General features: G+C 39.7%; 1 protein-coding gene across 1 annotated transcript; it reads left to right on the forward strand.

Annotated features, from left to right (window-relative positions):
• The first annotated feature begins 2,422 nt into the window (after positions 1 to 2,422).
• LOC138886082 (uncharacterized) lies at positions 2,423 to 24,284 on the forward strand. Its single transcript, XM_070167111.1, has 4 exons — positions 2,423 to 2,521; positions 3,145 to 3,516; positions 23,089 to 23,229; positions 23,733 to 24,284. Exons 1-4 carry the CDS (start codon positions 2,423 to 2,425, stop codon positions 24,282 to 24,284), a joined length of 1,164 nt encoding a protein of 387 aa, XP_070023212.1.
• The last annotated feature ends 3,269 nt before the right edge of the window (positions 24,285 to 27,553 follow it).

Genomic DNA, 27,553 nt, shown 5'->3' on the forward strand with positions numbered 1-27,553 from the left:
AGATCCCATGTGGATGATGCACCAGAACCCGATCCAAGAAGGCCCACAAAGAGACCGCATGTTCAAGCATTTGATGACAAAATCCAAGAACGGTTGGCTTGGGGTGAAAAGGAAAAGGGGTACAAAGCAGCTATTCATGCCTTAGAAGAAAGCCTGAGGAACCTTAATTTGGAGAAAGACTTACAAGCACAAGAAGTAGAAGGTAAAAAGAAGAGTCTGATTTGCGAGAATAAAGCTCTCTGCGCTCAGTTTCAACAGATGAAGAAAGCCTCTGAAGCGCCAGTAAGAAGTTGGAAAGATCAGAAAATCATTTCCAATCTGATGGAAAGGATGCAAGATTATAACTCCATTTTGGCAAGAACCAAAAAGGCGTTAGATAAAGCTAAGGAAAAAATCATACAGTTGAATAAGGAGGCCAAATCTAGTAAAAAACACCAAGTAATGAGATTTGAAGAAGAAATGGCTCAATTCGAGAAAGAGAAGGATCATTGGATACGTTCAAAGGCTCAGCTCCATGCACAATTGGAAGAAGTGAGAAGGTACAACAGAGAACATCAGCATGCAGATATTGATAGGGAGATAGCACAGGAAAGACTCGAGCAGGCCAGACTTTGGGCTCAATTAGAGTCGGCTTTAGATCGCGAGAGCCACATAAAAGATATAGCCACCACTAGCCAACAGCAATTGCAAAACCAAGACCAAAATCTCCAAGATTTCAGAGCACAAATCCATGATTTGGCCGTTTATACTTCTCAGAGTTATGTGAACTTTCAGGGGATGGGTTATGAAAGGCTCTTGGAGCATGCGCCTACTTTTGCACGTTATCTTGTAGTAGAGTTATAGAGGATGTACCGTACATTAGGGGGTCAGCCGGGTCAAGCTCCGCCGTGAGCAGATGTTCCAGTGATTGAGAGCAAAATATTCTGGAGTGAAACATAGTCATAGTTGTTGAAGCTTTTCATATAATAGTCATGTTTTAGTTTGAGTACATGTCGAGTCTTTTAAACCATTTTCTTAAAGTGTTGTCCAAATGTAATGTCATTTGTGTCTTTGTACTGTTTCGTTTTTTAAAATAAATAAAAATAATAATAATTGTTTCTACCAGAACTACGCTCGACCTGATTCATGCAGGGTCATGATATGTAGGCAATCTTCATAAGATTCGACCACAACCAAAAGAAAAGAATAAAATGAAAAAAGGGGAGGGGAATAAAAGATAGGCGTGAGTGACAATAAAAGGGAAAGGTCAGGAAAAGCTGGGATGACACAAGCAACAGAGCAAATACATGGTAGAAATGACTAATTGCCTAGGTCCATTGCATCCCTATGTGTGGTTGTTTATTTGTTAAAAGTCTAATCACTAACAAGTTTGGTTGTTGTTTCAGAATTCAAGCAGTTAGTACACCTAGGCATACTGGCAACCCACCCATACCAAACCAGATCCAAAGGAGAAATAATCACGTCTATCCCAGATGTAGACACCAGTGTCATTGAAGGAGAAGAGTTGGACGTTAACACCACAAAAGAAGAGATGTACAAATTAAAACAACAAATGGCCGAAATGTATCAGGCCTGGGCTAAAGGACAACCGCCATCCGCCTACCTGGCTAATACAACCTTCACTCCACCACCGGCTCAAACTCAGGATCATCCTGCCACCGATCTAACCCCGAGCTTTCCCATTTATCAACACTACCGAGGCACCACTTCTCATACACCACAATCTCCACCCCTTAAACCAATTCCATACCCTCCTCCACCAGTAACTCCTGTCTTCGTAGCACCTCCACCAGCTACACTCCACAAATCTCCTAGCGAGCCTATGTTCCAGGCTCAGGACAACCAATACTACCCCTCGGAGCCCACTTTCAAAGCTCCAGAAACCCATTCCTATACTCCTCGCTTTGACCTCCCAATAGAAGCTGATAAACCAGTAAAAAATACTGAACAGGAGGAGATATTCAGGAAAGTTAAAAGCTTAGAACAATCATTCAGAGACATGTGGGGGTTGGGAGGGCAAGTCAGCGTGGCCTACAAGGACCTATGTCTATTCCCGAATGTGCAATTACCGGCAGGTTTCAAGATGCCCGAGTTCGATCTATACAACGGGAACGGTGATCCAGTAGCCCACTTGAGGGGTTTTTGCAGCAAGATGAAGGGAGCTGGAGGAAAAGATGAATTGTTAATGGCTTACTTCAGTCAGAGTTTGAGTGGATCAGCATTGGAATGGTATACCCGCCAAGACCATGGACGATGGTACACATGGGATGATTTGGCGCAAGCATTTTCTTGTCACTTCCAATACAATCTTGAGATCATTCTAGATCGACTGTCCTTGACTAAACTAGAGAAGAAGCACAGTGAAAGCTTTAGAGAATATGGTTTTCGATGGAGGGAGTAAGCAGCAAGAGTATATCCCCCAATGAAGGAAAGTGATATGGTAGATTACTTCCTACTGGCTTTGGAACCTACTTACTATGGCCATTTGGTCTCAGCTGTGGGAAAGTCATTCAACGAAGTGGTAAAGATGGGGGGCATGGTAGAAAAGGGCCTTAAGTCGAATAAAATCATGAGCTATTCGGCTATTAAAGCGACTACTCAGGCTATTCAGGGCGGCATAGGATGGATTGGGAAGAAGAAGAGAGAGGAAGCAGCAATGGTTGATTCAGGAACTTGGTCCGGATCCAGAGGTTCACCTTACCACTACAATCAACCTCGACCCCACCAATAAACTTATCACCACAATCCACCCCAACACTACTATCCCCCACCAGAACCTCATTTTTCCGTCCACCATGCACAAGCATACAACCAACCTCCTGCCCATACTCAATGACGTGCTCCCGTCCTACAAAATACTTATCCACATCCACCAGCCTACCAAAACACTCCCGGACCAAGTTTTCGTCCTAGTCAAGCATTCAAGGGTGAAAGGCTGCAGAAAAAGAAAACCTTTACTCCGTTAGGAAAATCCTACACTATCTGTTCCACAGGCTAAAATAGCTAGATATGCTAAGGCCGATACAGTCCAAACTGCCAAATCCTCCTCCAAAGAATCTTGACTATACTGTCAGCTGTGAGTATTGTTCTGGTACTCCGGGTCATGATACAGAAAAGTGCTGACACTTGAAAAGTGTGATACAGAAGCTTATTGATACCAATAGAATTGAAGATCAAGCTCCTGAGGCGCCCAATATTAATAGGAATCCAATGTCAGCCCACCAAGAGGCAAATATGATCGAAATAGTGCATGCGGAGGGAGAGCCCAAGAAGCCATCACAGACCGTCATGATGATTCGGTCAAGTGGAGTCAAGACAGATGAACAATCAGTAGGTGAGAAGTCGGTGCTTAAGTCGAGCAAAAAAAGTGTTGGGCCATCTGTGGTAGTTGAGAAGGGGTCTTTAAGCAAAGTTGCAACGAAACAGGAAGTTGAGAAGGTGATTGTACCAGGAGTGGCCAGCAAACCCGACATAATCGTGGAAGGTTCCCTCATAGATCGGGTTATTATCAAGCCGGTAACCCAGTTACCAATAATCAACAGCAAGGCTATTACATGGAATTACGAACGGGTAACAGTGATGTACAAAGGGAAGGAAGTCAAAGAAGAAATCTGTGAAGTACAGGGTTTGACTCGCTCGGGAAGGTGTTTTACTCCCGAGGAGTTAAGAAGAGCTAAAGATAATCCAGTGCAAGTAAAGAAAGCCGTAACTGAAGAAGAATCAGAAGAATTCTTGAGGAAGATAAAGCTACAGGACTACTGTATAGTGGAACAATTAAGAAAGACGCCTGCTCAAATTTCTCTATTGTCATTATTGATCCATTCAGATGAGCACCGTGAAGCTTTAATGAAGATCTTGAATGAGGCGCACGTTCCCGATAAGATCTCCGTGAATCACTTGGAAAAAATAGCAAGCAAAATCTTCGAAGCAAACAGAGTCACATTTTCCGATGATGAATTGCCTGTAGAAGGTACTGAGCACAACAGAGCTCTTTACCTCACAGTAAAATGTGAGAAATCTGTGGTGACCCGAGTATTGGTTGACAATGGGTCAAGTGCAAACATTTGTCCTCTCTCCACTCTTAGAAAGTTGAAAATAGAAGAAAAGAGGATCCATAAGAACAGTATTTGCGTGCGGGGATTTGACGGCGGAGGTAAAGATTCAGTTGGGGACATAGTGTTGGAGCTGACGATAGGGCCAGTTGAGTTCACAATGGAGTTTCAGGTGCTGGATATAGTTGTTTCCTATAATTTGTTATTGGGTCGACCATAGATCCACGCCGCTAAAGCAGTCCCATCAACACTACACCAGGTAGTCAAATTTGAATGGGATAGACAAGAAATATTTGTGCATGGGGAAGACAGTTTATGTGCTCGCAGCAATTCCATTGTACCGATCATTGAAATGGAAGATGACTAGGGACCATAGGTCTACCAGGTTTCTGACACGATGTTGGTAGAGAAAGTTCTGGAGGGGAAATACATTCTAAACCCAAAGATAACCGTCGCATCAGTCATGGTAGCCTATGAGATGTTGAAGAATGGTTTTGTACTTGATAAAGGTTTGGGCTCATCTTTGCAAGGCATCATACAGCCAGTGTCCCTTCCTGAAAACTTGGGAATATTTGGTTTGGGATTCAAGCCCACTGCCGCAGACATAAGAAAGGCCAGAAAGCTAATACAGAAGACATGGGTCCTTTCAAAGCCAGTCCCATATCTTTCCAAATCATTTGTCAAGTCCGGTACCAAAAGTCGCTTAGTAACAGCAATTCCCAGTTCTGTGATTGATCCTGGCAAGGAGTTAATTGAAAGATTTGAGAAGTTGTTCGATAGTGTGAACATGGTGGAAATTGGAGAGGTTCTTGCAACGCGGAAGTGCAATTTGTCGGGCCAAAAACAAAGCTTAACAATTGCAAGGCTACTCCTCTCACCACTCGAAAGGAGTCTTGGTAGTTTATTTTGAGTTTCCTTCAGTTTGTCAGGGTTATTCCATGGTTGTAATCCAGATTTTTTATCTTTCAGTCTGTTTGAAGTGTGCAAACATTGTTATCTTTCATCATTCAATGAAATGCAGTTCTTTATCATTCCTGATATTTTTTCTTTTGTTTTTCTTTTCTTTTCTGTACAGTTCTTTTTACGCTGGTTCTAATGACATGGCATGCATGAGGAATCCTCAGCCCAGTCTTAAAAATCAATCTGATTCCGAAATAATAGTTCAAGAAGTAGATTGTGACTACGAATCAGAATACGATGAAGATGAAGCCTTCAAAGAGGTTAGTAAGGAGTTAATTCACTTCGAAGAAAAACCCAAACCCAACCTGAATGAAACAGAAATCGTCAATTTAGGGGACACAGATAATATCATAGAGACTAAAATAAGTGTCCATATCGAGCCAAAGATCCAGGAAGAGTTAATCAAAGCACTCATCGAATACAAAGATGTCTTTGCATGGTCGTATGACGACATGCCGGGTTTGAGCACTGATTTAGTGGTCCACAAATTGCCCATTGATCCAGCGTTTCCTCCCGTCAAGCAAAAGTTGAGAAAATTCAAAACTGATATGAGTGTGAAGATTAAAGAAGAAATCACCAAGCAATTGGATGCAAAGGTTATTCAGGTCACTCGATATCCTGTTTGGTTGGCTAATGTCATGCCTGTGCTGAAAAAGGATGGCAAGATCAGAGTATGCGCCGATTACCGCAATCTCAACAAAGCAAGTCCGAAGGATAACTTCCCACTACCCAATATCCACATTTTGATCGATAATTGTGCCAAGCGTGAGATTGGATCTTTTGTGGATTGCTATGCAGGGTATCATCAGATTCTAATGGATGAAGAAGATGCAGAAAAGACGACATTCATCACACCATGGGGGACTTACTGCTACCGGGTAATGCCATTTGGTTTGAAGAACGCCGGGGCAACTTACTGTGTTTCATGATATGATACACAAGGAGATTGAGGTATATGTGGATTATGTGATCATAAAATCAAAACATCAGGCCGACCACGTTGGGGATTTGAGGAAATTCTTCCTGAGACTTCGTAGGTACAACCTCAAGCTTAACCCTGCCAAGTGCGCATTTGGTGTTCCATCCGGAAAGCTATTGGGATTCATAGTCAACTGGTGACGCATCGAGTTGGACCCATCAAAGATCAAAGACATCTAAGAATTTCCACCTTCGAGGAAAAAGACTGAAGTGATGAGTCTGTTAGGGAGGTTGAACTACATCAGCAGGTTTATTGCTCAGCTCACAACAACTTGTGAGCCTATTTTCAAATTGCTGAAGAAGGATGTTGTGATCAAATGTACTGATGAGTGTCAAGAAGCATTTGATAAGATAAAAGGATACTTATCAAACCCACCTGTGCTGGTTCCGCCAGAACCAGGGAGACCTTTCATTCTTTACTTGACAGTCTTGGAAAATTCATTTGGCTGTGTACTGGGGCAGCATGACATCACTGGCAGAAAGGAACATGCTATCTACTATCTTAGCAAGAAGTTCATGGCTTATGAGGTTAAGTACACTCATCTGGAAAGGACATGTTGCGCCCTAACTTGGGTGGCTCAGAAATTGAAACATTATTTGTCATCCTACACTACTTACCTCATTTCGCGCTTGGATCCGTTGAAGTATATTTTTCAAAAGCCTATGCCGATAGGGAGACTTGCGAAGTGGCAGATCTTGCTCACAGAGTTTGACATCATCTATATGACTCGGACTACGATGAAAGCCTAAGCATTGGCCGATTATTTGGCCGAAAACTCGGTCGATGAAGATTACGAGCCATTGAGAACTTATTTTCCCGATGAAGAAGTGATGCATATTGATGAACTAGAGCAAATTGAAAAATCAGGCTGGAAACTTTTCTTTGATGGGGCTGCCAATATGAAAGGAGCCGGAATAGGAGTTGTGCTTATCTCTGAAACAGGGCATCACTATCCTGTTACGGCTCCGCTTCGATTTTATTGCACCAACAATATGGCTAAGTATGAAGCCTGTATTTTGGGTCTAAGGCTAGCTGCAGACATGGATATCGAGGAAGTCTTGGTCTTGGGAGACTCGGATCTTCTGGTACATCAAATTCAAGGAGAATGGGAAACACGAGATTTGAAGCTCATACCGTACCGACAATGTTTGCATGATCTTTGTCAACAGTTTCGATTGGTGGAGTTCAGGCATATTCCCAGGGTCCATAATAAGGTCGTCGATGCTTTGGCTACCCTGGCGTCAATTTTGCACCATCCGGACAAAGCTTATGTCGATCCTCTGCATATTCAAGTCCAAGATCAGCAAGCTTATTGTAACATGATTGAAGAAGAACTTGATGGCGAACCATGGTTCCATGATATCAAGAAGTACATCAGAATGGGGATATATCCAGTGCAAGCCACGGGGGATCAAAAGAGAACAATTCGACAGTTGGCAAGTGGATTCTTCTTAAGTGGAGGAGTTTTGTATAAAAGAACACCAGACCTTGGATTATTAAGATGCATAGATGCTAGACAAGCTACAGCTATCATGTCTGAAGTACATTTGGGAGTCTGCGGACCACATATGAGCGGATATGTGCTGGCAAAGAAAATTCTCTGAGCAGGTTATTATTGGCTTACCATGGAGCGAGATTGTATCAATATTTCGTGCAAATGTCATCAGTGCCAGATACACGGAGATTTGATTCATTCTTCACCATCGGAATTGCACACAATGTCGGCACCATGGCCCTTCGTTGCTTGGGGCATGGATGTCATTGGACCAATTGAGCCAGCAGCATCCAACGGGCACAGGTTCATTCTGGTAGCCATTGATTATTTCACCAAGTGGGTTAAGGCCAAAACATTCAAATCGGTGACCAAGATAGTAGTGGTCGATTTTGTTCACTCAAATATCATCTGTCGATTGGGAATTCCAAAGGTAATCATCACATATAATGGTGCTAATCTTAACAGTAACTTGATGGAAGAGGTATGTCAACAGTTTAAGATTACACATCGCAATTCTACCCCATATCGTCCCAAGGCAAATGGAGCAGTCGAGGCAACCAACAAAAACATAAAGAAGATACTTCGAAAAATGGTAGAAGGTTCGAGGCAATGGCACGAAAAATTACCATTTGTGTTGTTGGGATATCGCACTACTGTCCGTACTTCGGTAGGTGCAACTCCTTATTTGTTGGTATATGGCGCTAAAGCAGTAATACCTATAGAAATTGAAATCTCTTCCATTCGAATTGTCGCTGAGGCTGAGATTGATGATGATGAGTGGGTCAAAACCCGTTTGGAGCAGTTGAACTTGATTGATGAAAAAAGATAGGCAGCAGTATATCATGGCCAGTTATATCAAAAGAGAATGGCAAGAGCATACAACAAAAGGGTGCGTCCCCGAAAGTTTGAAGTGGGTCAGCAAGTGCTGAAACGTATCCTTCCACATCAGGTTGAAGCAAAAGGCAAGTTCGCCCCGAATTGGCAAGGGCCATTTATTGTAACCAGAGTATTGTCCAATGGTGCTCTATGTTTAACAGATATCGAAGGAAAATGCATAGACATGGCCATCAATTCCGATGTAGTCAAGAGATATTATGTATGATTTCTTTGTTATAATTATTGATTCTTTGTACTTGGCATTGTTTCGAAGATTGAAATGACGAAGGCAATTTGTTCTGCTATCTAAACACTTTACCCTTTGTTCCTCCTTTTGATCTTTATTTATTTCTTTCATACCCCTCTTTTGGAATCAATAACGAAAAAGAGAGAAAAGAAAGAAAAAGAGAAAAGAGAAAAGAAAAGAAGTGAAAAGTGAAAGTATAACAACAAAGAAATTCAGGTGTGAACTACGTTTGACCTGATTCCTATTAAGGATACGTAGGCAGCCTCATGGCTCGGTCATAGTAAAATAAAAGTCAAAAGATCCCCAAGCAAGAAACTGGGCAGAAGTTGTGATTGTAATAAGAAATGTGATTCCAAAAGTTGTAATTCTAACCCATTTTGTAGTTGTTTTGAGCCCATTTTATACCCTTTTCTTTCCAAACACATTCCAATAACCCACTTTGTTGTCCAAAGAAAGACCTCCCAATCAGTCTTCGAGAGATGCCAAGTCAAGCAATGTAAAGAGAATTCATATCAGGGGCAACACTCCAGTTTAAGCAAGAGAAATCAAAAAATGAGAGAGTCTTATTGGTGAAAACCCTCATGGGCATCATGAGGCGACGAAAGCCGAGAAAAAATAAAAATGAGAGAGTCTTATTGGTGAAAACCTTTGCGGGCACAATAAGGCGACAAGGAATTGAGGAACAAACAAATGAGAGAGGTTTGTCGGTGAAAATCCTTCAGGGCATTGCAAGTCGAACAAGGTCCGTAAGTTGGCAGAAAGTAAAATTGGGTTATGGAAATCTTGGAGAATAAAGTAAAACAATTGGAAAGGAGATTGGTTAAATAGACTGGGCTGGTTAATCTAAAATGCATACCATGATCATTGGTGCCAGTGAATCCACTAATATAAGTTTCTTTTCTTATCTCCAACAGTCATCCAAATTTGGATTTTCCTCTTTATTCTTAATTCTCAAAATCGTGGCATTTCATTACTGTTAATTTTACTCCTCTAAAGCTCTTCCAAGGTTAGCCTTGTTTCAACAAATAAGAAGGAATGTCAGAGTGTACTACCAGATTCAAAATTGCACAAAGCAAAATGCGTCTAGAACATGCCGGAGATAATATGATGAAAAGTGGGACATAGGGTGTAAGCAAAGGTTATATTGGTGGAATGGTTCAGTAATGTCGTGGGAGATGTACGGCTTCAGGCAGAAAGGTCAGGACGGTAGAATAACAGTTGGGGGATCCTACAGTCAAGATCAGTCCGAAGGTCAAAACAGTCTTTTCAACCAGCTCAAGGCAGTCGGACAAAGCAAAGCATGGCAAAGAGAAAACCACCCCCAGCAAGAATGCTACAACTAACTGCCACGTTTTAAACTGACAAGATTTTCTTTGATTTGAAACAGGGGCAAAGATGGCATTTGTTTCAGGAAGCACCCTGTAAGGAAAACAAGTACCATGTAGGTTTGATCGCAGAATTCTCAGGACCCTCCTGAAAAATGGGACCTAGGTTAAAATACAAAAGAAACATAAGTAGTGAATACTGGACAAATGTGCACCAAAAGGAATAAGTTGGCTTCAAAGTTTTCATAAAAGTTTTCAGGACCCACCTGAATAATGGGACATAACTTTAAGCATTCCATTAGATAAGTAAGTGTTGGTATAAGAGAGTACAGTTTAGCGTTGATATTTTCATTCGTAAGATAAGCTTAAATTTGAAATTTCAGGACCCTCCTGGATAATGGGATGTAGTTTTAAAACTGTCTTAGATAACAAGATTTAACTGAAGTCATACCTTTAGAAAATATAATGTAGCTTTGAAACTTGCATTTTACTAAACCTTTTCAGGACCCTCCTGGATAACGAGATCTAGCTTGCATATTGTTAGAAATATTTGATAAAATGATTCAAATAGCACTCACATATGTGCCCGGCTACCAAACTGGGGCAGAAAATTTTCTTTTGTTTTGTCTATTTTGTTGAAAGTCAGATACCCGTCTGCAGAACAGGGAAGAGCAACACGGATGTTAAGGACAAAAAGCAGCCCGGGATCAAGTAATCAGGAGCCTACCTGGAGAACAAGGGAAAACAAATCAAGTTTCAAGGAAGATTGGCACAAGTATTGGTAATCAGGCACCCACCTAGAGGAACAAGGGAGAACAAGTCAAAGAAAGGAAGTTGCAAGAAGAAGATGGACCAAGTTTCAAAATCAGGCATCCACCTGGAGAACAAGGAACAACAGTTAAAGTATCAGCAATCAGGCGTCCACCTGAAGAACAAGGAATAACGGTTGAAATATCAGCAATCAGGCGTCCACCTGGAGAACAAGGAACAACAGTTGAAGTATCAGTAATCAGGCGTCCACCTGGAGAACAAGGAACAATAATTTAAGTTTCAGCAATCAGGCGCCCACCTGGAGAGCAAGGGAGTACAGTTCAAGTTATATCTTTCAAGTGCTTACTGATATTTGGAAACATGATTTAGTTTACACTCACATATGTGCCCAGCCACCAAACTGGGGCAGAAATTTTTTTGTCTATTTTTGTTGAAATCAGGAGACCACCTGGAGAACAAGGGAATACATTTCAAGTTTCGGCAATTAGGCACCCACCTGGAGAGCAAGGGAATACAATTCAAATTTCAAGTAATCAGGCGCCCGCCTGGAGAACAGAGGAAAGGAAACAATAATCAAAGGAAGACATTTAAAAGGTCCAGCAATCAGGTACCCGCTTGGAGGAGAGGGAAAGCATCTCAAAAATACAATTCAAGTCAGCAACAACGGAACTTCTAAAGAAAATACAAGTCAAAAAGGCAACAACAGTCACAAGACCAAGTTTGAAAATAGATCTTTGTAAAGGATAGATTATAGCTTAGTCTAGCTTCTTCATTTTTGTCATGGTGTAATAAGGAGGTTAGTAAGCAGTATCGGCAGCAACAGCAGCAGTAACAGTGAAACCACTGCTTCATGGTAGTCCCAGCTACCGAAACTTCCCGAACTACATTAACCTGATTCCTTTATAGCCAAGGATATGTAGGAAACCTTTGAAGCAGAGGTTCGGTCAAATCTTTCAAAAAATGCTTCCCGCGGAGTATTCAAACGGGCAAAAATCGCTCGTATCCGCTCACTTTATCTTTGCACGCAAACTCTTCGTGTTTCCGGGCAAAGAGGGGCAGCTGTGAGCACGTGATTTTTGTCTCACACGAATTACTCCAAAAGAATTCCCAAAATTAGGTCTTTTCTTTAATTATGTGTTATTTTAGGAATTATTACGCTATTTTCCTAATTATTTGCATATGTTTATATACATGTTTAATTTTATTAACACATTAAAAAATACAAAAAAAAAATATAGTATCTGCATTTAGGATTTGATTTTACATTTTTTGGATTAATTAATAATTAGGAGTTTTACAAAAATGAAAAAAATATTAATAATAACATATTTTTAGTCAAATTGTGTGCTTTTCTTTTAATTAAGTGTCTAATTATTCATGTTAATTATACTTTAGAGTGAATTGGTATTTTTAAGATTAATTTTGATTTTATAACTTAATTTAGGATTTTAATTTTTGAAAAAATAAAACAAGAAAATAAGGAATTAATTTGAAAAGTAAAGAAATGAAAATTCAAAGTTTGGGTTGTTCTTTAAACCCAAATCTGCAGGCCAAAAAAAATACGCCCATACCCGGTCCAAACTTTCAGGTCTCTGAGACCAGCGAAACGACGTAGTATAGGGACAGAACTACGTCGTTTCGATTTCAACCGATCTCAATCGTCCATTCATCTACATCCAACGACCTAAACTTCGCCCCATCACTCGTATCTGACCATGACCCGCCCCTGAACCGGTCTTGCCCCATGACACCAAAATGACCCCGTTTCCCATTTACGATTTAATCAGAGTCGTTGGATTCCAATCATCCAACGGCCCTAATTAAATCAAACATTTAATATATCAAACCTCCCCCCCCAAACCTGGCCATTCCCATTTCATCCCCCCCATCTCTCATCAGAGACCAAATATAACGCCACCATGAATTCCCGCCTTCCGCCCACCGGAAATCGCCTCACGGCGGTTCTGGTGGCCTAAATCACCCCATCTTTACACCATAGAATCCCCTCACTCCCCTCTTCCCAAATCCACAAACCTTATCCCTCAAATATCCCTGGAATCCCTCGAATTTCATATCAAAGGGATGAACCCTAGCGCCGCCCTAACTTTCTCCGGTGGCGGCGCCACCTCCAATTGACCCCAAACTAACACCCCTTGATCACCACAACTCCATATTCCCTAATCCATAACTAGTTTCCTTGGAATGGGGCTCAATCTGCTCGAATCTTAAATCCAAGAGACAAACCTGAACTCAAGACTGATGATAATTTTAGAGCCGAGTTCGTCACAAAATAGTGTTACTCACTTGTTTTGACGAAGAACAAGTGACTAACATTATTTGGCGATGGAATCGGAAAGTCAGGGTACCAAGCTTTTCCAGTTTAATTGGTATGTTGTTTCATGTTTCTGTGTTTGTTTGATTAATTTTATTCCAATGGTCATTTCCCTCTTCTCATTTTCTTTGGTCAATTTCAATTGAAATTTGATCAGTACTCTGGTATAAATTATTTCTGTTCACTGTTTGTTTCTTTAGATTGGTTTTGTGGATTTGTTTCGTATAATTGGGATATCAGTAGACTTTGAAATTGTATTTCGTTTAATCACTTAGTCAGAATAATTAGGATTAGTTCAATATTTTGGTTTAACTTCTTGTTTAATTATGTTGATAAGAACTGATTAATATAAGTATAATTCAAGTGTTTACCTACTTAAGAAGCTTCTAATAGTGGTAGGGTTGGGATTGCAATAGCTGTTTAAATTAAGAAAGCACTAAGCTAGTGGGTAGTTAAAAATGAAAAAGTGAATTGATAATGGAGGATACACTAAAATGAATGCCTATAAAAATGTTGAACTTGAGAGGTGTTAAGGGACACGGACATAGAGAGGAGAAGAACATTCTGATATTCTGAAAGTATTGAAAAATACAATTTTTAAGAAATAAGAATCCAATAAATCGGCTGAAAACTCTCTACTGTACCATTGAGCCTCAGTTTTGATCAAATTGTGTTAAAGACTACTGTTCCATTGGATTATAAATCAATTTTCTGGTTTCATTTGGTGAATTTGGGCTGTATTGTTGCTGCTGTTGATTTCTGCTGTTCAAAAATTCTTGATCCTTCTTTATTTCTCTGTCCCCTCAATCTCAGGTACCTTCTTAGCCCATGAATAATGAGTGATTGTTGAACATGTAAAACAGGTGGAATACTGATTGAATACAGGCTGCATTTGAACTTAGTTTCCCCTGTTTCTCATACTGCTTTAATATTCTGTAATAGATATGTAGTTTTAGATGTTATCTAAGCTAGCATTTGCACATTTAATGCTGTGTATGTTCAGTAGTTATATGTATGGGTAATTAGACATGTATGTATGATTCTGCTGTGTATGTTCAGTAGTTGTATGTATAGGTAATTGGACATGTACGTATGATTCTTATTTGAGATCAGTATGGTTCGAAGTATTTTGCAAGCATGTTCTGCGCTTACATTTGCTCCTGAATGAGTTTAAAATGTCCAAGGATTATATTGAAAGCTTTAGTATGATTTTCTGGAATTCATGGGAGAACCAGATTCTATTGTACTGGTTTGGTGACTATCAGTGTTAGGGGAAATTCAAGTTAGTTTCGTTATGTTGAAAATGATTCACTGGTTGTCTACTGTTGCTTGTATGTCAATCGAGCAGATTTGGTTATTTTAAAATTATGGTTTTAAATTCTACAAATTTGGTCAACATGAGGTTTAATTAAGGTTTAAATATCAGCATTTCAAGTTAATTTAGGGCCTTGAAAATTTAGAATCATATGATGTATAGTTTCTCAAGAATTGGATCCTTAATTTTTTTTTATTTCAAAATCTTGGCATTGTTTGTATGTTATGACTAGCTATTTAGGTTCATTCAGAACTTTTGCTGCTCAGCCATTACTTGAGCACGATACAGACTCGATGTCGAGTCTAATTGGTGTTGGTTCTGAGGCTTTAAAGAATTTGGGCTTTCTGCTTGGGCTCAATTTGGGCCCAGAATTTTAAAATTAATAAGAAATGAAAGTGATAGGCCCTACTGCATGAGATTTTTTTTATATTTGCTTCAAAACAGAGTTCTTCACTGTTATTCGAGGTTGGTATAATTTCGTTTTAAGACTGGCCCAGTTCCCCAATGTTACAAATCAATTGTGTTTAGTTTCTTTAAAATGGATTACCATACCAATTGGCCGAATAATTATGGCCCTTTAATTTGATGGTTGCTAATTAGTAGGATTGCGATTTTGTTTATGTAAGTAGAAGTCTTGCAAACTTTCTTTAGTTAATTAATTGGGTTTTAAGAATAGATTAGAGGCGAGCCGTATTAGATAACACAAACAGTTTATGACTCTCCAAATGTAGTTTGAATTCCTTTTTAAGAATTGGAATTGAGTGTGCCGTGCCAAATAAAATCTCAAATGCATGAGCCATCATTTAATTATTTCTTTTTTTAAAAATCCTTAGAATTCAGGCGTGCCATTTAACAAATTTCATGGCCCTTGCAACTTTATAAACGCGTAGTTGCTTTAGGCGCATTATTTTAATAATATTACCTTCCTAAACTCGGGTGCGCATTTATGTGACCCAAATCCAAATCTCAACGTTAGATAAAATGTGTTGGGACCTTTCAAATAGTGCTTGCGGTAGCTTTGTCTTATTCCTCAAAATCAACTTGTAGTTAATAGTACACATGGATTAACTTTAGTAGGAAGAAAATATATTTTTGACTCTTGCTCATATATAAAGTACTACATATTGATGCAAAAATCTTGAGCTTTAGTAATCAGGCTAATGATTTCGTGTGTTTAACGATACAGACTTCTCTTGGTCTCAAATCTCAATATGCTGTTAATTTCTCCTAGTCGGTTTCAAAGTAATTTGATTACAAAGAGCTTCTAAATTCAATATCTCATGATGTGCTTGTTGGAATGATTATTTGGTTTGTTTTGTGAGGTAATCTGGTAGATATTGGAATAAAAAGAGGTCTATTGGGCTAAACTCTAAGAATGAATAGGTTGAGAAAGAACTTGATAGGCGTAAAACCTTTTTAATAATTTTTTTTGTTGCGTGTGTCATGAGTACGGGTTCCAGAATTAAGACCAACGTATGTGTCCGTGCAACGTTGGGCGAAACAATCTTAATCTTAATAAAAATACTATCGTGGTTGTGTACACGTTCGCGTGACATAAGTTCGATTCTAAAAGCAAAATCGGAGTATGCGCAACTTCGGCCCAATTTTCTCAACATGAATAAAGCATTATTAATTGTGGACACGTTCGCGTGACATGATTTTTGACGCGCCAAACAAATGGGTATGCATGCGCGTAACCCGTTTCAAGATAATTTTCTTGATTAAAAAGCGGTGAAAGGTAAATGCACATAGGTTCTAAAATCAGTAATTAAACAATTTTAATAAGCCAAGTATGATCAAAGCGACCGTGCTAGAACCACGGAACTCGGGAATGCCTAACACCTTCTCCCGGGTTAACAGAATTCCTTACCCGGATTTTTGTATTTGCGGACTGTAATACAGAGTCAATCTTTTCCTCAATTCGGGATTTAAACTGGTGACTTAGGACACCATAAATTATCCCAAGTGGCGACTTTGAATTTAATAAATAAAAACAATCCCGTTTCAATTGTCCTTTAATTGGAAAAACTCCCTTATACCCCTCGCGGGGTGTAGGTAAAAAGGAAGTGTGACAATAATCATAAATAAATACTGAAAGCGGGAATTCATGTAAGGCACAAAGCTTGATATAATGAAGCAGTAAAACCATTTAAAACAGTAAACTAGTGAAAGATAGGTAAAATCCTTTAACTCAAAATTTACTTCATGAAAAGCCTTTTTCAACAATTAAACATGGTAATTCACATGAAATTAAGAAAAGATAAACACATAAAGGCACCATATCAACAAATCCGCCCCTCGAGCAATCACATAGAACAATACCAGCCTCTCGGGAAATCACATGGAATAGTACCAGCCCCTCGAGCAATAACATAAAACAATACCAGCCCCTCGGGCTTACTCTCACATCACAATGGGTACCCTATCTCTCTGGGGTTTACAGACTCCTGGAGGGTCCCCTTACGGCCCAAGCGCAATATCAAGCCACCTAGTGGCATCACTAGGCCCTCGGCCTCATATCAATCAAGCCACCTCGTGGAGTACATGTCTCAGGCCCTCGGCCTCATAATCAGTATCAAATGTTTCCTCACAATATAGGCCTTCGGCCTTACTCAGTCAAAATCCTCACAAGCCCCTCGGGCAATAGTAAAACATGATTCTCAGCCCCAAAATATCATTTAAAAGATCATGTAAGTGATAAAACAGAGTAAACATGGCTGAGTACGAAAAACAGTAAAATATAACATGACTGAGTTCAAGTATAAAGTCAAAACAGTGAGGAAACACCAGTAAAACTCCCCCGAAGGATTCAAATAGTTGGTACAAGGCCCAAACATGGCATTCAGCCCAAATCATGATGGTAGCAAATAGATTTCAGTCAAATACGCGGAAAAATAATCATTCGGGATGGACTAAGTCACAATATCCAATAGTGCACGAGCCCACGCTCGTCATCAAGCGTGTGTGTCACCTCAATATGGCACAACGATGTGCAAGTCCGGGTTTTCATACCCTTAGAACATTATTTACAATCATTACTCACCTTGAACCGATCAAATATCTAGCTCGCGATGCCTTTTCCCCTCGAATCGGCCTCCACTAGCGTCGAATCTATCCAATATCAGAACGAGGACGTCAAAATATGCTAAAACGAAGTCCAAGCGAAAATAATCAATTTACAATATAAATCCCGAAATTACCAAAACCCGACCCCCGGGCCCACGTCTCAGAATTCGATAATGTTTTACATTAATAGATTCCTTATCTCCCCACGAGTTCATACATATCAAAAGTTCTGAAATATGACCTCAAATGGTCCTTCAAATCCTCAATCAAAGGTCTAAGTTTCCAAGCCCTAGTTCTTCAATTTTTGGCTTAATTTCCATGATTATTTAGGCGGAATTCACATTAGAATCGAGTTTTAAGTCCAAGAATCTTACCTCCAAGTGATTCCCCTTGAATCCCTCTTCAATACCCTTCAAAAAGCTCTAAAAACGACCAACAATGGAGGAAATAAACCCCAAAATCGTGGACAAGACGAGTATTTAAACAATCTGCCCAGGCCTGAAATCCTTCTTCGTGAACGCGGTCAAAGCCTCTCGTTTGCGAAGCACAAAATACCTTGACCAATATTCCTCTTTCACGAACGGGACCACCACATCAAGAACATGATGTTTTACTCAGACAGACCTTTGCGATCGCGTTCCCCCTATCGCGAAGCGATGTGTTAAATTCCCCTAAAGCTCAGCTGCCCATTTCTTCTACGTGAACGCAACAACACTCCCGCGAACGCGATGCACAGATGCCCAGCCCTTCGCGAATGCGAAGGCTAAATTTCCAACTTCCTCAACTGACCCTTCGCGAACACGAGGGTCCACTCGCGAACGCAAAGGGTAAAATACCTGCAACAACTGAAACCAAAATCTGCAATTTTCTTCAACTTAAAATGATCCGTTCAACCCTCTGAAACTCACCCGAGGCCCCCGGGACCTCAACCAAAGGCATCAACATATCCCAAAACCTTATTCAAACTTGTACCAATCTTCAAAACACCCCCAACAACATCAAATCAACCAAAACACATAAGGATCCAATCCTAAGTTACCAAAATCTTCCGAATTCCGCTTTTGATCAAAAATCCAACCAAACAAAGTCCGAATGACCTGAAATTTTGCACACACGTCCAAATGACACAACGGAACTACTACAACTCTCAGAATTCCATTCCGGCCCCTGTATCAAAATCTCACCTACCAACCAAAAATCACCAAAATATCAACTTCGCCAATTCAAGCCTAAATCTACTTTGAACCTCTAAAACTCATTCCGATCACGCTCCTAAGTCCCATATCACCTCCCAAAGATAACCAAACAATCGCAACTCACATCCGAGCTCTCTAACACATAAGTCAACATTCGATTGACTTTTCCTATTTAAGCTTCCTCAAAAGAGACTAAGTGTCTCAAACCTTACTAAAATCATTCCGGATTCAATCCGACCAACCCGATACCACTTAATACGGATAAACAAAGCATAAAGAAGTAGAAATGGGGGAAACGGAGCGATAACTCATGAGACGACTGGTCGGGTCATCACAATTGGTGTGCGTTAGTTTTGGTGCTGGGCTACAGGTCTCGCATTTGCAATGACCTGTTCACAAATGCAAACTCCGGTTTTAAAAAGTTGAGTCTGCAATTGCAAAGAAAAGTTCTGAATTGAGGACATCTCGACTTTGCTGTTGCGATGGCTTGGTCTCCTTTGCGACTGAGCACAGGGCTTGGGCAGGTTCACAAATACAAACCTTTGGTCGCATTTGTGATTGGATGGAACATCGCAAATGTGACGTTTTGGTTGCAATTGCGACTTATGGAGGCTGGGGCACAGTTCGCATTTGCGACCTGTAGTTTACAATTGCGATGTTCATAATTGTGAACAAGAGTTCGCAATTGCGACATTCGCAGCTAGGTGAAAGATGGGAAAATCAAGACTTAGCTTATTTTGTTCCAATTCCCAACCCTAAACACACTAGAGGTGATTTTTCAAGAATTTCTTCTTTCCAAAATCATTGGTAAGTAACTTTAATATACTTTCTTTTCATTCCCATTATTTTTCATGTGTTTAACATGGAAAGAGGGGAAAATCGGGACTTAGCTTATTTTATACCAATTCTCAACCCTAAACACACTAGAGGTGATTTTTCAAGAATTTCTTCTTTTCAAGATCATTGGTAAGTAACTCTAATCTACTTTCTTTCAATTCCCATTACCTATCATGTGTGTTTAACATCAAATATAGGATTTCCATGGTAGAAATTAGGTATACGGGTAGAATTTGGAAATTTTATAAAATTGAGATTTAGACCTCAAATTGAGGTCGGATTTCGAAATCAATCATATAATTGGGCTCAGGGGTGAATGGGTAATCAGATTTTGGCCAAGTGGGCCCGGGGTTAACTTTTGTTAATTTTTTCAATTCATCAAAGATTGAACCTTTTTTCCTTCGTGGGCAGTTTTTAATGTTTATTTTGAATTGTTTGATCGATAATTGGTTAGATTTGGTCGGTTTGGAGGCTTGTTCAAAAGTCAAGGTCATGATTGATTGATTGACTTGGATGCGGAGTGAGGTAAGTGTCGTGGCTAATTTAGACTTGAGAGATTAAGACTTGTTGATTTATTTTCCACGTGAATTATGTGTGGGGACAACGTCTATGTAAGGTGACGAGTATATATGCGTTGTCATTGAGTTAAAGCATGCGAATGGAAATTATTTTATTATATTATGTTATTTCATTGACTATGTTTTCCATGCCTTAGTTAGATTAATCCTTCTTTAATTGTTCGTCTTCATATTTATTGTTTATTTTGAAGTTGTTGAGATTTTGAAAGTTGAGTTTGGTTATCATGACACTATGATTGGAGTGAAATTTGCTACCCACCTTACATTGCTATTCAGATTTGTGTTGTTGCAGGATGTGGAAGTGTAAAAAGCACGAAGGGTGTTGCCGTGCTTTATGTACATATTATTATCATTGATTGAGGGATTGTGAGGATTCAAGCACGAAGGGTGATTCCGTGCCATTTCATATATCATATCTTTAATATATGGTGAGGATGAGAGTAAAAGCACGAAGGGTGATGTCGTGTGTTGATTTCACTACTTTATTTATTTTTTGAATTGGTGATTTAATTGACTGCATTGTGGTTTATTTTGGAAAAAGGCTACATGGTAATTTCGTACTTGTCATTCTTATCGACTCCTCTTTCTACTTGTTTCCTCCCAGTTATTGTTCTACTTTCTATTTTTGCTACTTTATGTATATATTTGCACATGATTTTAGTAGGTGTCCTGTCATATCCTCGTCACTACCTCATCGGAGTTAGTCTTTATACTTACAGAGTACATTGGGTCGGTTGTACTCATGCTACACTTCTTCACTTCTTGTGCAGATATTGGTATTGGTCCCAGCGGTGCTTCTGCTCAGATCATACCTACATCGCAGACTTTAGGTAGAGTTGCTGGCATTCGCAGCCCTTGAAGTCCCTATCTTTTTCTATCTTACTGTTTATTTCATTTCGAATAATTGTATTTCATTCAAATCACACTTGTAGACTTCTAGTTGCTCATGTACTAGTGACTCTGAATTTTAGGGATTATACTGGCCGTAGAGTATTATGGATATTATCTTATGCATTACAGGTTCATTATTCATTAATAATTGTTATCCCTCTATTTTAAATTGTTAAAATGGTTAATTGGTTATATGATGTTGGCTTGCCTAGCAGTAGATGTTAGGCGCCATCACGACCTCGAGGTCGAAAATTCGGGTCGTAAAAATATGAATATCCATATTATTGCCGGTCAATTCATTTTTTATCCGTATTACATATGGGTTCGAGTAAGATAATTTATTCATTTTTACATTACCCGTTTTTGACCCAACCTATATCCGAACTAACTCGCCTGTTTTCCACCCCTAATGGCGAATATGCTATCAAGTGCATGTCGCACCTTCCATCATAGATATTGATTAACTTTCTCACTAAGGTTTAAACGTATAAAAAAGGATATCAATAAAATTTGAAGCCTAATCTTTTAAGGTCTTTTCTCACTCAATGACCACTAGGTCACCTTCAGATGTGAAGTCATAAAATACTTTATAGAAGTCAAAAGTCATAAGATACTTTATAGATGTAGTTTATTCCAATTCGTCTCCAGTGGCCGTTAGATTTTATTTATTTTCTTAATAAATGAAATATATCTTTCACTAGTATTTATAGTGGATTTTGATTAAAAAAAGAAAAATTAGTTTGAACATGTTATAAATCCTGTGAATGTGGATATCCCTTCCGTAACTTCTTTGGTAATTCATGTATCAAATAAATAAACCCATTAATTGTTGTAATTTGAGGAAACCTTTGTAACTATAAATAGAGCACTTTCGCTCATAGGTTATATACTTGAAATAAGAAGAAAAGTCCTCTCCTCCTCTCTACATCTTTTGTTTACTCTTGTTTAATATTGTTCTATTTTTCTTTTATTTTATAACATGTTATCAACATGAGTCTCTAACTACATGAGTTTAGTTTATTTTCTTTCCGATTCAATCTGGTGGTATTTCAAGCTAGAGGCTTCAGCATAACAAATTCAATTTATATTAGAATTATAAGCAGACAATGAGGTACGTTACTGACCTCAAGTTATATTTACTTTGATTTTGTTGGCAGGATGTGATGCTATCATTAGATGAATTACATACACTATACTACATGGTAAATTAATCTTTAATCACATTTTAGCTCTAAAAGCATGACGGTTTACCCGTATAATATTATAGTTGAATTTATAGTGTGATTTATAGAAAACAAATCGATGTGATCCAAAGTGATAAATAAATAAGAACAAAAATTAGATTAATGACTAAAATAGAGGAGATAACAGCCTGACTCCAAACTTAGCCTTTCCGAGAACAAACGTAAAAGCAATTGTAAAACTTTTCAATTTTTGCGTAACAAGATAGTTGGTTATAGCTTTTGGGTGCAGAATGTTTCATATCCCTACAATGGTTGTTAATTCTCCTATTTATAGATCTATTGAGATAGACAAGATCCCCAAAACAAGCTCCTCTTGAATGATAATAAAAACGTTATTGATGGGTACATAAATATTGGCTTTGATATTCTCTATAACGGCTGCTCATTAACTGTTATTCGTTGTCAAACCTTTGAATCTCTATTATCGGCTATGCTTCCTTTGGGATCCATCCGATACTGGCTATACAGTTTTCACCCGGTATGAGTTGTTTGCTAACTCACATTTTGTCTGTCTTTGGTTCCATGTGTCACCTCTCCATTCGACCAACTATCACCAACCAATTTTACCTCAAACAGATTGTCCCCCTACTTTCCGGTGATGCAACTCCCAAATACGGGTGGAAAGACAAGAACCATGGTAAGCAAAATTCTTCTTATCTTCAATCTTATATGTGTAAAACAACTCAGGAACAATTTACTAACTGGTTTTTTATTTGTATAAGGCTTCCGAGGGGTTCTATTGTGTTTCCTGACATTGATGACCTCGATGACCCAGGGGAAGTTGCATTAGTGTTGCAAGGTGCATTTAACCGGAGGAGGGCTCGTCAATATACTCGCACCCCCTATGAGGGTGCTTCCTCCTAGAGTTCCCAACCCAAAAATAAGAAACCGAAGAGTAGACGTTCCTCCTTGGTTGGGACTCAGGAGGAAAGACTAAAAGAAACACCAATCGAGCCGGCCACAGTGGTACTCAATGATGAAAAGGAAGCCAATAATGAAGAGGATTCCCTTCAACTAGACGCTCAGCCGGGGGAGCTTCAAAATCTACCAGCAGAAGAAGTTCAGGTGCTCTAGGGAAATGGACTCGGTTAAGAATGCCGATTCTCGCTTTCTGACCCCGGTTGACGTCTCTGGTTAAATGAGCTCATCCCCCGATCTCCTTATGCCATCAACTTCTGAGCAAACAACAACCGCCACTCCTTCTACCTCTATCTACACCAACAACTCCATACCCACCGACACCAGTTGTTCCTTAGCCACTAGCACCAACTTAGGGAACACTCACTCGACACCTTCTCAAGATCCTCGAGGAAGGTGGACCGCCACTATTTCAGTTTCGAAAGAGTGCCACATTCTCTCCAAGTCAGTGGAGCTTGCCAATATGAAGCCTGGCTTCAACAAAGGATTGGAGAAAGATGGACTCCCTTTCCGGGGAGTGTCTCATAAATAACAGTATGCATTGTTCGGCGCAGGTATCATTCTAACTTCCTCTTATCTTCTTTTCCGTTTATATTTTTCAATAATAACCTTGATTCTAACCTTTTTAGGCCAACCTCCTTGTTCTTTAGGGCCTACAAAGGTTGATCTTAGATAAACAAGAACTTTCTTCTGAGCAGGATCAACTTTTGGCTGAAAGAAATCAGCTCGTCAAGTGCTTCCCAGTGTTGAAGGCGAAAGTTGCAAATATGAACGAGCTTAAGTCTTGGTTACAGCAAACCGAGCAAGATAAAATGTCCCACATCCAAGAAGATGCCCAATTGCATGAAGGCCTCAAAGAGGCTAAGTGTAAGTGGATCGAACTTCATGATGCGGTAGCTGCCGTCATCGAACGTGAGTCCTCCTTCGAGGACCAAGTTAATAACTTGAAGGCCAACTTATGCTCCAAAATCGATGAGGTCAATGCAGCCAAGGAAATGAGTGCCAAAATGGAAGATAGGCTCAAGAGAGTCATGGAGCAAAACCGGCTTCACACAACCAGCAACGTTGAACTTGATTACATACTTAAAGCGATGAAGGCTGAAAATGAAGAACTTCATGCCAAAATTGACAAACTCCGAGCAAAACTCCAGAACCAAGAAGATCCCTTGTTTTCTAGAAAACCTACGCCATGTATCATATGAAGAGGAAGACTTTGGAGGAGGCCAAAGAAGGTATTGCCCATATCGATGACTACATTTCCCGGGCCCGGGAGTTGAAGTTAACTGCTCGTGAGAACCTTCTTGCTCGGCCTGCTGCAACTGACTCCTCGAATACTAGTTCTGAGTATTCAGGAACCGAAGATGATTCTAAAGAGGATGATGGCCCCGAACCGGAGGCGGAGCCTCCTTCTTTTACTGGGGGAAATGAAGACCCTTCTCTCCCTTCAGGTTCTGGAAACAAAGAATAATTTATAAATTTTTTCTCTTATCTTTTGTAACTATGCCAAAACATTTTACTAAGTTTGGCACTTTAATAAATAAAAGAACCTTCTGCCTAAGTGTTGTGCAAAAATATTCTTTTTATATTTAGTTGATAAAGCTTTGGGTATATTTATGCATTTGATAGCTTTTGATTCCAGGCACAAACACTTACTAAATCTACCTTTTACTGTGAGGGTTTCATAAGAGAGGGCTCTTATGTTTACCGTCCTCTTGAAGAGGACGTCTCATGTTCATTATGACACAAGCATTTGATGTTTTTGTTAAATCTCCAATAATAAAATAAATTAACTTATCATTTGGACAAAAAATAAGATAAGAATATAAGGATTTGATTTATTCCCTCTATCTTTAAGAGGACATTTACATAAACACTCGTTTGCTTAAGTAAACAAATCTGCCAATACATGTGACTAACTTGTACAACTTATTTCTTCGGAGCTGATCATGCAGTCCCCGGTCTCAATAAGATATTGATCCCAGTTCTGATAGTCTCCGATTTTGGTGGCACTTTTGGTGTCGTATCATGTATTATTCTCCCCCCAGTGTTCGAATGATAAGTATGAGAATTCGAACACTGGAAGTCTTGCATTCATCGAAGGCCCTTCCCTTTGTTTTATACTTTATACTACTGATGCATCGGTGGAGACAACTTTTGAATGGTTAAATAATCTATTTGAGTTTTGCGAGTCGAGAATTTCCATCAAATCAAAGATTATTTAACCATCCACAAGCTGTTTGCCACACTAGCTCATGGTCGCCAATCCTATCTTGGGGGGGGGGGACTTTTAGTGCCTTGATATCGAAGGTCTTACATTCGTTGATGATCCTTCCTTCGTAGTATGCTTTAAGTCACTGCCTCGATGAAAAACCTGGATGAAGGAAAAATGAGTGCAACACATACTTTCAGTACCAGCAAGGATATTCAGCAATAATACTTTTTGAGAAGAGTCATGTACCAGTTGCTCGACAATTTGACTCCATCCTGATTTTTCGGTTCATATGAGACTTTACCGGTAATAGCTGAGACCCGGTAAGATACTTTCCACATTGATCCAAGCTTTCTAACTTTAATTTCCCAAGTGCTTTGAGTAACCATCCTCAAAACCAAATCTCTAAATTTGAAATAAGAGAGATTCTCCCTGCTGTTGTAATACCTTTCCATTCTTTGCTTCTGAGCTACCATCCTCACGTATGCCAGATCTTGGTATTTCTCAAGTAAATCTAGCTTGACAAGCAACGCTTCATTATTCGTGTCTTCATTTGCTCAGAAAACCTTAAGGTCGGCTCCCCCACTTCCACCGGTATCAATGCCTCCAAACTGTATACGAGCAAAAAGGGTGTTTCACCCGTGCTCGACTTCCCAAGTGGTCTGATATGCCCATAGAACTCCCAGGAGCTCATCTGTCCACTTGCCCTTGGTGTCCTCTAACTTGTTTTTAATATTTTGAAGAATTATCATGTTGGTTGAATCTGTCGGTCCGTTAGCGCTCAAGTGATATGGAGAAGACGTGATCTGTTTGATCTTTAGTCCTTCTAGAAACTTTGTGAACTTAGAACCTACGAACTGTGGCCCATTGTCATAATCAATCTCTTTTGGTATTCCAAATCGACAGATTATGTGGTCCCATATGAAGTCAACCACTTCTCGTTATCTGATTTTTTGATAAGCACTTGCTTCAACCCATTTAGTAAAATAATCAGTTAAAACTAAAAGAAATCTTACCTTCTTGGGCCTTTGCGGTAAAGGACCGACTAGGTCTATCTCCCATTTCATGAATGGCCATGGGGACACCACCAAATGCAAAAGCTCTTTTGGTTGTTGCACTAACTGTGCATGACGTTGACATTTATCGCACTTTTGTACGTATTCCTTTGTGTCATGTTCCATCCAAGGCCAAATAGCAAGCCCTGAGTAACTTGAGAATTAACGAGTCTGAAATGAAGTGGTTTTTGCAGACTACTTTGTGGACTTCTCTCATCACGTAGTCCGCCTCTGAGTCCCCTAGGAACCGAGCCAATGGTCCATGGAACAATCTCCTATATAACTGTCCATAAACGAGGTAGTAACGAGCCGATTTGGTTCACAATGCCCGAGACACTTTAGGTCTTTGGAGAATTTACTATGTCTGAGATATTAAGTGAACTCATTCCTCTAATCCTAAATTAAGTTGGTTAAATTTACTTCGCAGTAAATGTCCACATCCAACACCGAATGCGACAATTGGACGACCATACCGGAATTAGATCCTTTCATCTCTGTGGATGACCCAAAATTAGCCAAAGCATCTGCTTCTACATTTTCCTCACTCGGAATGTGAACGATTGACCACTCTCTAAATCGTGCAAGTAATGCTTGAACCTTGTTCAAGTACTATTGCATGCACTCCTCCTTTGTGTTGAAAATCCCATACACTTGGTTTACCACCAGCTAAGAATCACATTTTATCTCGATGACCTCAGAACATAGACCTCGAGCTTGTTCAAGTCCTTCATCCAAAGCCTCATACTCGACTTTATTGTTAGTCAACGGTACAGTTCTAATGTTTGTCTTAGGGTTTCTCCCAAAGGGGTGTTTAATACTACTTAGAGACCGGACCCCTTTACGTTGGAGGCTCTATTCATAAATAAGGTCCAAACTCCCCATGTTATTCCCAACATCAGCACTGCTTCCTTAGCAGCCAAAGGCATTAATCCCGGACTAAAATTAGAGAGGGAGAGATAGTTACCATTCTAGGTCCTTTAGTGCCTGCTGGCATTCCAAAGTGCACACAAAGTCGTTCTTCTTTTTCAAAAGTGAGAAGAAGTGGAATTTTTCGAGGACCTTGAAATTGATCTGTTGAGAGCTGCCAACCTGCCAGTCAGCCTGTGTACTTCCTTCACACTTGTTAACTGGTCCGGGATATCATAGATGGCTTTGATTTTGTCAGTGTTTACCTCGATCCCTCTTTGCGGACTAGAAAACCCAAAAA

The sequence above is a fragment of the Nicotiana sylvestris genome, chromosome 2 (genome assembly GCF_000393655.2).
Source record: "Nicotiana sylvestris chromosome 2, ASM39365v2, whole genome shotgun sequence".
NCBI lineage: Eukaryota > Viridiplantae > Streptophyta > Magnoliopsida > Solanales > Solanaceae > Nicotiana > Nicotiana sylvestris.

Coding starts and splice junctions, on each gene's coding strand:
- LOC138886082 (XM_070167111.1), top strand. CDS start 2,423: ATGAAGGAAAGTGATATGGTAGATTACTTCCTACTGGCTTTGGAACCT. Junction 2,522..3,144: donor GAAAGTCATTCAACGAAGTG/GTAAAGATGGGG, acceptor AGTGTGATACAG/AAGCTTATTGATACCAATAG. Junction 23,230..23,732: donor TACCAGCAGAAGAAGTTCAG/GTGCTCTAGGGA, acceptor CTTGTTCTTTAG/GGCCTACAAAGGTTGATCTT.